We start from the raw sequence: 12,500 nt of genomic DNA on the forward strand, positions 1-12,500 counted from the left end.
CAGGTCAAGAGTTCTATACCTTGATACCATATTAATTGTTGCAGTTGCTGCCTATATGATAATAGATGTTGACTGTAATTAAATTCACCCACACCAATTTGTTCAGATGAGGAGATTGTGTCAGTAATGAGGTTCTAGAAAGCAGCTAATTGTTCAGCTTAGTGGATGATCAAATGTAGCCTGTGTAACTACTGCAAGATAAACTGTTATGACTGCTGTTATAATAATATCCACATATGTCAGTGGTGCTGTAGGCTGTTGTAATAGAGAGAACATCTCCTCTCATAGCACCACTTACAACTGATCCTAGCACTTACCACCTGACTAGAACTGACACTCAACTGTTTAAAAACAGCACTCGCACTTATTCTTACTGTGCTCTACCATTTTTAAATTGTCCTAAAATTGTTGAAAGAATTGCCTTAAAACTTTCTGTTCAACTGTTCACCATGTTGTTAGTTGCTTTGGTTAAAAATGTGTCAGCCAAATGTAATGCAATGTAATAATTAGGCAATTAAAGCTGCAGTTGGCAAGATTATTTTGATCATATTCACTGAAACTGACACTATACTATGACAGAACAACATAAATCAGCTGGTTTTAGAAAAAAACCCACATTTCTACCTCCACCTAGAGCCTGTTATTTGTTTTGCAAAAATCCATAGCTCCCGGTTCTTCTGGTCCAATCAGAGCAGGGCTGTGTGAGATCTGACTCTCAATCACAGTCTGGTGCGCACTGACGAGCACAAACTCGATGAGAGGGTGCTCGGTGGTAGTGGGGGAGGGGCATGAGAGTTGTAAACATTCAAAAATTTGTCAGACTTGCCAACTGCAGCTTTAATAGTGTGTAGTGTCTAATCAATGTCCAAACCTTTATAACAGAATGGTGAGTAACTTTCCCCTTCCTCCTCTTGTGCCTTAAAGGGGCAGACACTTATAGAAAAGTATGAAAGTAGTCTCATAGTATTTTGGGACAAAATATTATAATAATCTATAGGAATTATAGTAGTATTTTAGAACATATTATTATTTTGTGAAATACTAGTAGGCTGCAATAAGACTGCAGCCTACTATGAACACTATGGGTAAGGATATTATAGAGCTATATAAGCCTATTGCAACACATAATAGATGTAATATCCTACACCAGGGGTTCCCAAACTTTTCCAACACAAGGCCCCTCAAATACCACTAGGTTCTGGACAAGGACCCCCTTGATGTGTTATTAAACCCATCGGCAATCCTACGGCAAATGTAAAAATACATGAAGCTAATCCTAATAATTATTTTAGCCACAAACACTTCGCGATGGAGCATACAGTGTGTAAACATTGCATTTGGGGCTTTCTGCTATATGAGAGCTATAACTCTACTCGGCCCCGGCCCCCACTTTGAAAAGCACTGCCCTACACTACCATAGAACCACTATACAAATCGTATAGGCTACTGCTATAGCCTAGCTCTTTTTTTTAAGGGGACACTTTTGATTTCAGCCACCTGGACAGCACAAACACGTGCAGGGGGACAGTCTCTCCATCCATACACTTTGAACCAACCAGGTAATTATACAAGATTTTGCAGTTTTTCTCGACCGTTTTCAAAACATTTAACATGCCCATGTCTGAACAAAACACCCATGTCTGAACAAAAGCACTCTGGCCAAAATTATGTTGCTTGCAAAATGCTGTTACACTCTCTCAAAACACTTAAAACATGCAGCAAAACCAAATTTTGCCTTCAAACAATCACTGGACACACTTTTGATTTCAATCAATCACTGGACAATGCAAAATATAGTTCTCAAAATGAGCATTAATGAATGAAGATTTGTGCAAAGGAGTTTAACACAGGTACATAAGAGATTCAGACTGTTTAGCAGGGGGAGACTAATAGTGTTTGGGGTATTTGAATGTTAACAATTTTGCAAGAGTGTGTGAGAACTGAACCCAATGAAAACGTGTGAACACATTCGCAAGAGATGACTTCTGCTGTACAAAGAAGATCAAGTGGATCCCAGTTTCTTTAAGCAGTTCAAAGCAATCGAGACTGTAATGAAACAAATATTCTGTGTAAATAAGAGCTATATGTCTTAGACACAATCCTAACAATAAAAGAAACTTCCATTGAATGCCGCAAAGCGGACCTGTCTGGAGCCTACCAGTTCAGTCAACCTCTAGCTTAGCTTACTATTTTCTCGGTTTCAGGAAATGACCGATTATCAGGAAGTAGAAGTAGAGTTTTGTTATCTTCTAACTGGCGTGTAATACCAACAACCACACCAGGCATCGCAAAATAAGGAAATAGCGGGCAGCTTAAAGTAGGATATCAATAATTTATACTGAACTGACTGTCTGAAGGTGTACGTTAGGCGACTTTATCTATCGCCGTGTGAAAAAGACAGCGGGAGGAGCTAAAACTTAAGGTAAACTTTGTTTCAGTGGTAGCCTATGCACCAGGAAACCAAACGTGAATAACAATAACTCAGCAACTTATTGAATAAGTAACTAAGCTTTCAGTTAGAAAGTTTGACACTATTGGGACAGTTGGAAATGGTTAATTCGTAGGCTACAATGTTTGTCTTGACCTGTGTTGTAACGTTAGGCTATAGTTTAACTTTTAGACAGTTTTATCGTTAGGCTTTATCAGCCAAAGTAGGCTACAGTTGTAACATTGTTACACTAGGCTACTGGCACAACCTAGAGTCACAAACCTGTTACACTAACTGAATATTTAGTTGGCCTTCATTTACTCCACGTGGTTAGACGTAGCGCTCCAAAAAGTTGTATTTAATCCGTAGATATGAGGCTACGTAACATTATAGCCTACTGTTTCAGTCAGTAGGCTATAGGCATACTGGAGGAATACAGGACAAAAACAATAAATCACTGTGTGCAAGTGTATGTACGTAGGAAGTGCGTAGCCTACACATGGAATATGGAACATGCAAGCAAATATTCTCCAAACGAGTTTGACTTGTAATGGATAGGCTACAGACAGGATGCATTCTGACCCTTGACCTGTTAAGTTTCATACGAGTTCTATGAGCATGGCTAAGAATGAAGAACATGGAACTATGATAGAAGATAGCGATATAATAGCAAAGCTGTGTAAAATGTTGGAGATGGGGTAAATTTGACCCTTGTGCTCTATCCCTGTGTGTTGGCATGTTGTGTGTTTGTGTGTGTATGTGTGTGTGTGTGTGTGTTGTGTGTGTGCATGCGTTTGTGCATGAATTCCTGCATGAATGTGTGTGTGTGTGTGTGTGTGTGTGTGTGTGTGTGTGCGGCGTGTGTGTGTGTGTGCATGCTTGCGTGTGTGCGTGCGTGCATGTGTGTTTGCGTGTGTGTGTTTAGAGGACAGAGATGAGTCGTGGTCCCACTCTTCAACCTCAGATTTATGGGGTTTGGGAACTGAAGGAACGTTTGGGTACTGGAGGGTTCGGCAATGTCACACGCTGGCAAAATAAGGTACACACACTGCATATAACTACAGACATGCTCTCTCTATCTCTCACACACACACACACACACACACACACACACAGAGTGACAGAGAGAGAAAGAGAGACACACACACACTCAGGCCATGTTCTGCACCCCGCACACAGACAAATCTCACCTGTAATTATAAACAGGAAGTCATCCCAGCTAGCAGGACATTGAGCTGAGTTTGCTCACCTGCATCCTTTTGCTCACCTGCATCCTCTTTTTGACCTAATTTCCTGTGACAAGAGTATAAACTGAAGAGGAGTAAGAAAAGTAAGTACACAGTGTGAGAGGAAGCCTCTGTCATGCAGGAGATGACAGAGTCACTGGGTAAAAAAAAAGAAATACCCCACACTCTCTAACCAGTGAAGAAAAAGACATTTAGTTCCAAAGCAGTACAGTACTGTGCAAACATTTTAGCATGTTTTAAACCATGCAGTAAAGCCATGTAGCTCTCAGAATGACATTTTGTTTAGTTATCAGTTGACAACATCAATGTAAAGCAACCAAAAAATAACCTAAACTTTTATCAAAATCAAAAAATATTCAAAACGTTTGGTAACACTTTACTTAACAGTATCAACATAAGAGTGACATGACACTGTCATGAACATATTACACTGTCATTACAAATGAACCCTAACCCTAATCCTAATCCTAACCCTAACCTCTAACTCCAACTCTAATCCTAACCCTAACCCTAACTCTAACCCTAATCCTAACCCTAAACCAACCCTAATCCTAACCCTAACTTGTTATGACAAAAAACGAATGTCACTCAATAACAGAAGTGTTATGTCATAAACATTTATGACTTGTTTATGACACATTCATGACAGTGTCTTGTCACTCTTATGTCGATACTGTCAATTAAAGTGTAACCAAAAGGTTGATATGTCCTATTGTGATTAGTAAAAAATATTATAGCATCCATTCAGTACAGTTATTGTTAAAAAAAACATGTCAACATGTGTGTGTGCGTCAGACTGTCAAAACTCTACGTGGGCAGACATACTGTCGGAGGCCAGGGTTCAGATTTAACGCTACATTTCAGACAGACTGACTGGGGTTGGGTAATTACAATCGCAACGTCCAACCCAAATATTCCTCCTCAAGTTCTCTATGTTGTGCCATACGTCTGCTGTTCCGACAGTTGCAGAAACAGTAGCCTCAAAGCATCATGGGATGGTAACGCTCTAGGTTACTCTAGTTTATGCTAGTTCTCCTTTAAAAGACATTTGTAAATAGTGTGTCTCATGACATTGTGGAGCAAATTTTACTAGCGAAGGTTTGGTTCACAGTGTGCTGTTGTTGAGAAGAACCATTTGTCCCGTGAGCCACACTGCGGCTTGTGTTGCGGTTTCGCCGACCTCCCTGCGCTGTTTCTATAGACATTGTCAGGAAGCCATAGATCAAGGTTGGCTGTTCTACAGGAAGTCCAGTCAGAGTGGTCCTCAGACAGAGAGCTGTATCCCGGTGATGACCTCATGATCAGTCATGATCAGGATGATGATATCACAATGAGACAGCTATAGGAGGGGACACAAACAGCAAGTGCAATGGGAGACAAGCACTCAGTCCCATCCAGCGATACAAAACCCGGATTCAGAAAGTAAAAGTCCTACCACATATTTGTGCCAGCCATTCAGTAATAACTAGCTGATTCTTACTAGCTCAGCTCTTCACACAGGTAGATGAGCTAGTTAGTGAGATCACCTATTTTAGGTGCACAGGTAGAAGCTATACACGGTAGGACTTTTACTTTCCGATGCTGGGTTTTCCATCTCTGGTTCCATCCCAATCCCACTCTCTTTATATCTGTCTTGCTCAAATAGACTAAAACAACTAGAGCTCTAAACTATAAACTGCAAATGTTCTCCTCAAAGTGCTATAACGGCACCCCAAGTAATATACAACAGGCCTGTCTCTGTTTATCAACTTCAAGCATTCTTTAGCCTATAGACGTTTGTCTAAATAACCTCTACCCTTCACATACACATCTGTTTAGCAACTCACACAGCTGGTAACCCAGTACTTGCAACAGTGTTTCTAAGTGTATTTCATTCTGGCGTGCGCAACGCCTCTTGTGACTATACCGGCAATTTTTCCATTTTGAAATGAGGGAAGAAAACACAGTGTGTTTGTATGGCAATTGTTGTCATTTTGCAGCTTAGCGATCTGTGTGAGCACAGTCATTAAGGCTTTAAGGATGACTGGACTCATCCGTTAGTAATCTAGTAATGTAGTGATCTCAATAATATTCAAATCACCATGGACCAGAACATACTAGTGCTACAAATTATGTTATTTTTTTTTTTTTTAAAAGTATATAAATTATATAAAATTTTGTAATTTTTTTAAAGGCCTCAATGCCCTTTAAACCTTAAGGTAATACTCACTGTTAATACTACTTAATACAAATTTCTGGTATTTAATGCTTGTTGTAAGTTATTGTTGTAGTAACTTATTAGTAGATATTTACAGTACCATTAAACATTACAGTGATAAATAAGTGCATATTTAAAACAGAATGATCGAGTCCACTAGCAGCAATTCGTCGGCACGGATACCATATTAGAACAGAGTTTCTATTAGCCTATTCAGCAACTGTGTATCCTGTCATCTGTAGCTATAGTAACAGACATGAGTGTGAAACCATGTGACGTGAACGGTTTCATGGTTCAGTCTAAGATTCTGACTGATTCTGACCCCTCTGGTAATGTGACATGCTGTTAGTATGTTAGTTAGGGAGTTTTGCATGGGGTTTTCATGTGATTCATGCAGAGTTCTTGATTGTGCTTGGTGAGACTGGAGAGACAGACCAGTAGAATGTGTGTATTGAGAGGCTAGCTGTTAGCAATTAGTGACCCTCTTTATTTCAACACCTCTTTGGGATGTGTTTCATTAAAGTAACAAGATGTAGGAATGACCCCTTTTCATCAAGTTCCAATGTTCCTTTTAGCACTAAGAACTACGAAACTACGAAAAGAATCATGATCCTACCTGTGACAACATTACAACGTGTAACACCAGGTGTTGTGAGCGAGTACTGACAATGACAGAGACTCAATTCCACCTTATTGTAAGTCAGAGTGGCAATGAAATGAGTTTGAAGTTAAAATAACTACATTGTGTTACAATAAAACTGTCCCTGAATACCTAATATGTATGAAGAAGTAAACCCACTAATAATAATAACTAATAACTTAATAACTAACTATACGCTTATTGTATTACTATTATGGTATTATTATAATATACCCATAGATAATAGATAATTATAATTATATTATAATAATTGGGTATTAAAATATACCCAAGACACTCATTTCACTCATTGAACTCAACACAGTAGAACCATACGGTCTAAATGAGGTACTGGATTTAAGTGTATTCTTGGGATAAGATGTGTATGTAGAGTATATTTTTGTAAATAGATTATATTTTTGTAAATAGAGTATATTTTTGTGTAGAGTGTATTTTTCTATGTAAATGAATTGTTGGTTGATATGGGTAATGACCGAAAGCATCTATTGTATTTTTGAACATGCAATATGTTTTTTTGATACAAATATGCTTAAATGACATAGATTGTGTATATGTAGGCCTATATGCAAGCTAAAATATGCAGGAAATTGAATTGACGATATTGATTGCAATTTCTGGTGTGTTAGAGTGTGGAGTACTTTCACTGGGTATGGTGTGGTCATGTGATGATGTTACCACCTATTTCATCTGCGGGTGTCAGATTGACTGTGAACGTAAACCTGATGAAGCAACTTGCGAAACGCGTTGTTCACGCCAAATAAAGTCAGCAAAATATATCCTCCATTGTGTGATGTATACTACTCTTTTGACTCATTTCACTATTGAGTGTCTTGCATAAGAGGGGTATTTTTTACTTTACTTTAGTGACATAAAAAGTTACTTTAAATAAATAGTGAAAATATTGGTGAAGAGGATGCGGCTGAGACAATCACAGCTTCTGAAGTGTGTCATTTCCGGCGACATCACTTCCTCTATGAAGCTCTGGTGATTTTTGTGGCCTGGCACACAGACCTGGCATGGCATGACACAGTCGAGCCCGTAACCCTAGCAACTATGTTAAACAATACCCCGAATAGCCCACAGTATGGGGAAAGCACGGTGCTGTGGAATCTTAATGAAAGCACATTTGCCTTATATTTACACACACATACACGCACACATACACGAACGCATTCGTGCAAACACACACATACAAACACACACACACACACACACACACACACACACACACACACATGCACACTTATTGTGTCTGCACTCACTCATCGTTTGACTCACTGGCTCGCACTTCCTATTCTAATGTTTTACTTTCTCACTCTACTTCCCTCCCTCAATCACCATGGCGATGTGATGTCACTCCTCGGACTGACGTCAGACAGCGGCTAGTGGCTGTCGTTGGGGTCGCTGCATGTGAGATTGGGTGTGACACCCCTTCACTTGCGTCCTTCCTGATGATGGTTGATTTTATTTGAATGGATGACTGATTTGGACTGGCACTAGTCCATAGCGGAACCTTAAATGCACAAATGGGTGGGTGGGTTGGCACAGCGGAAGGGTGTGAGAAGGAGGGTCTGCGTGAGACAGCGATGACATCACAGGAAGTGACACGGGGGCAACCGATACATTTTTACAATGTGACGTCCGCTCAGCTCAGGGTCAGTTGCCCGGACAGTGACCTTTCCCGATGTCCAGGGTTTAAAAATTTTCCATCTTTTCCGCTCCAGGTCTGAGAGGCTTTGCCCGAACCGCGCGCTTCCCGTTAACAGTGCTTTGGCTCTGTTGTTTGTTTGCTATTGGAAGGCACACAAACCAAAGCATGAGTTGTGCCATCGACCCACAGGAAGAGCTTGGAGCACACTCTGCATACTTTAGTGCCACTCCTTGTAGCTTTCCCGGGGGGAAGGCCCCTGTGGCCAGGCTATGGGCTCTGTTGTCTTGCTGTAGCCTGGCTAAAGAGTAATGGCACATCCCTTTGGTCACATCCCTTTGGTCTCTTCTTCACATGTCTTTGCACGCACAGGCTTAGAATATGAATATATGGATGTGAACAACCCCACACTGAGGTGTGTATATGTGTGTGTGTGTGTGTGTGTCTGTGTACATGCGCATGCACGCACATACACACTCGCACCCTCTCTCACACACACACACACACACACACACACACACAAACACACACTAACAAAATTCAGGTTGATAGCATGATCATGTGGCGTTCATGCGATTAACCGCGGCCTTCATATCTCCTTTGTGAAGTAGCTGATGGGTGACATGGTCTTAAAAGTATGTTTCAAATATGTCATGGTATTTTTTGCAATAACTACGTGAATGATGACAACCGCCATTCACTCACTACCATAGTAAAAGTACAAACATTGATCCAAAAAACGTAATCCTGACCATCATCAACCATTTGCACGGCCCTCTTCAGTGCCTAAGGTATGAACTGCCTTTCGCCATGCTTGTTCTCATGGTAAATGGTACATGGTTCTCTCGGACGTAGGTCGTCCATATTGCAGTGAATATTTAAGCGTGTCATCAACTACACTTTTATTATCGTGGAATGACACATTTTGTGTTATTGTGGAGAGGATTTCTACCTTTATATCACAAACAACACAATATAGTATATTTCTATAGATATAACTTTAAATAGAATATATAGGTTAAATGCCTAGACATGAACAATACGATATGGCACATTTCTATACATATAACTTTAAATAGAAAATATATATGTTAAATGCCTAGACATGAACAATACGATATGACACATTTCTATACATATAACTTTAAAACTTTAAAAAGAATATATAGGTTAAATGCCTAGACATGAACAATACGATATGACACATTTCTATACATATAACTTTAAAACTTTAAATAGAATATATAGGTTAAATGCCTAGACATGAACAATACGATATGGCACATTTCTGTACAGATTCTAAAAGCCCTGCACTCTCTCACAGTGAGGCTTAGTCACCCTGAACAGCGTGCTTGTGAACTGACTCGAGCACTACAAGCACTAATCTCATATATGGATTTTATATCCATAAAATTAATTAATGCTTGCCGGGTTATTGGCCAATACTCTGTCAGGCATGTCATTAATGGTCTTCAGCTCAGTCAGTAGTCAGTTCTCTTCCTCTAGAACCGAAAGTTCAGTGCTTAAGTCAGAACAGGTTGTTCATGAGTGCACAAAATGTTGTCTGACATTCTATTGCCTTGTAAAAGATGCGTGTCAGCACTGTGTGTAAGGTGTGTGTGTGTGTGTGTGTGTGTGTGTGTGTGTGTGTGTGCGTGCATGTATGGGTGTGCATAAGGTGTGTGTGTGTGTGTGTGTGCATGGGTGTATGGGTGTACATAAAGTGTGTGTGTGTGTGTGTGTGTGTGTTTGTGTATGTGTCAGCACTGTGTGTAAGGTGTGTGTGTGCGTAAGCACTGTGTGTAAGGTGGGTGTATGGGTGTGCATAAGGTGTGTGTGTGTGTGTGTGTGTCTGTGTGTGTGTGTATGTGTCAGCACTGTGCGTAAGGTGTGTGTGTGTGTGTGTGTGTGTGTGTGTGTGTGTGTGCGCAGTGTGTGTGCTGTGTGTGTGTGTGTGTGAGTGTGTAATGTGTGTGGGTGGATGTGTGTGAGTGTGTGTTCTGCCTGGGTGGATGGCGTGTGGGTGTGTGTTCTTGTGACATGTGTGTTCATTAAGTTTTATTAATGTGTGTGTGTGTGTGTGTGCATGTGTGTGTGTGTGTTAAAATGCGTGTGTGTGTGTGTGTGTGTGTGTGTGTGTGTGTGTGTGTGTGTGTGTTCACGTTTGCTGTGTGTGTGAGAAGACACGTTTGCTGAGGTTTGGGAATTGACTATAGCACTGTAGGCAATAGTCATGCCTTTATAGCACTGTAGGCAATAGTCATGCCTTTATAGCACTGTAGGCAATAGTCATGCCTTTATAGCACTGTAGGCAATAGTCATGCCTTTATAGCACTGTAGGCAATAGTCATGCCTTTATAGCACTATAGGCAATAGTCATGCCTTTATAGCACTATAGGCAATAGTCATGCCTTTATAGCACTATAGGCAATAGTCATGCCTTTATAGCACTATAGGCAATAGTCATGCCTTTATAGCACTATAGGCAGTAGTCATGCCTTTATAGCACTATAGGCAGTAGTCATGCCTTTATAGCACTATAGGCAATAGTCATGCCTTTATAGCACTATAGGCAGTAGTCATGCCTTTATAGCACTATAGGCAGTAGTCATGCCTTTATAGCACTGTAGGCAATAGTCATGCCTTTATAGCACTGTAGGCAATAGTCATGCCTTTATAGCACTGTAGGCAATAGTCATGCCTTTATAGCACTGTAGGCAATAGTCATGCCTTTATAGCACTGTAGGCAATAGTTATGCAGTAAGAGGGCACCAGCCGGCCCAGACATCCTTACGTTCTGTAAACACTTTATATGATGCTGTTATTACTCTAGGGATTTACACGAAATGTGGCCCGCCTTTTTCCCTCCTGTGTGTGTGTGTGTGTGTGTGTGTGTGTGTGTGTGTGTATCTGCAGGAGACAGAGGAGCAGATAGCCATCAAGCAGTGCCGTCAGGAATTGAGTAGTAAGAATAAGGAACGTTTACGTCTGAGATTCAGATCCTGAAGAGGTGTGTGTGTGTGTGTGTGTGTGTGTGTGTGTGTTTTTCTGCAGGCAATTCATTATTAATGTGGCAATATTAAAAGGGTCTGTGATAAGCAGCACTAATCCTTAATTTTTTGAGTGAAGAATTCAGTTTGTTTTAATTGCACATTGCATAGTTTTCTTTATACAAACATTTGTTGTCAACCCGGATAACATCCTTCACGTTCTGTAAACTTTATATGAAAATTATTACTCTAGGACGACGAAATGTGTCTGCCTTTTCCTCCTGTGTGTGTGTGTGTGTGTGGAGTGTGTGTGTGTGTGTGTGTATCTGCAGGAGACAGAGGACACATAGCCATCAAACGGTGCCGTCATCCCGCTTATCAAATAAGACTCGGTGTTGCCGCTCATCATGAAGAAGTCATGCTGTATAGCACTGTTGATAAGATGTGTTTTATTTGCTAATTCATTAATGTAGCAGATATTAAAAGGGTCTGTGATAAGCAGCACTAATCTCACTTTTTTGAGTGAAAATTCCAGTTTGTTTTTAATTGCACATTATATAGTTTTCTGCACTATAGGCAGTAGTCATGCCTTTATAGACAGAGGAGCAGTCATGCCATAGCACTAGGCAGTGCCGTCCTTTTATAGCATTGAGTAGTCATGCCTAAGGAAGTTCTGAGTGTCTGGAGATTCAGATCATGAAGAGGTACTGTATCTACACCGTTACATTAAGATGTGTTTTTGTTGCTAATTCATTAATGTGAATATTAAAAGGGTCTGTGATAAGCAGCACTAATCTCACTTTTTTTTTGAGTGAAGAATTCAGTTTGTTTTTAATTGCACATTGCATAGTTTTCTGCACACTGCACATTTGTTGTCTTTCTCTCACATGTAAGGGATAACGGCCTTCGAGGTGCCCCGTTATACAAAATTAATGGACGGTGAGGAGGCAAAAGGACCCAGCCAGCAGTGGAGGGGGAGTTTCCTCTGCCAGTCCATTAATTCGTTAACCCGGGACACACACCGAAGCCGGATTATCCAACTTTATCCACCAGTTGCCGCTATAGGCAATAGTCATGCCTTTATAGCACTGTAGGCAATAGTCATGCCTTTATAGCACTATAGGCAGTAGTCATGCCTTTATAGCACTATAGGCAATAGTCATGCCTTTATAGCACTATAGGCAATAGTCATGCCTTTATAGCACTGTAGGCAATAGTCATGCCTTTACAGCACGCAAAGGAAACAAGTGGTTCCGTTTAAAAAGAAGCTGACAGTTTGTTGCACTACTTTCTTTGGCCCTAACAGTGATAGCGGTAGCATGGACAGCT

At 40.5% G+C, this 12,500-nt stretch overlaps 1 protein-coding gene across 1 annotated transcript in view; it reads left to right on the forward strand.

Annotated features, from left to right (window-relative positions):
* The first annotated feature begins 2,227 nt into the window (after window positions 1-2,227).
* The window catches only part of ikbkb (inhibitor of nuclear factor kappa B kinase subunit beta), a 91,305-nt gene continuing 81,032 nt past the window's right edge, over window positions 2,228-12,500 (forward strand). The window contains 4 exon segments of the mRNA XM_048243536.1: window positions 2,228-2,422; window positions 3,354-3,467; window positions 11,098-11,161; window positions 11,839-11,875. Of these exon segments, the coding sequence (XP_048099493.1) occupies window positions 3,363-3,467; window positions 11,098-11,161; window positions 11,839-11,875 (206 nt within the window). The 5' untranslated portion in view covers window positions 2,228-2,422; window positions 3,354-3,362.

Source organism: Alosa alosa, chromosome 5 (genome assembly GCF_017589495.1).
Source record: "Alosa alosa isolate M-15738 ecotype Scorff River chromosome 5, AALO_Geno_1.1, whole genome shotgun sequence".
Classification (NCBI taxonomy): domain Eukaryota; kingdom Metazoa; phylum Chordata; class Actinopteri; order Clupeiformes; family Clupeidae; genus Alosa; species Alosa alosa.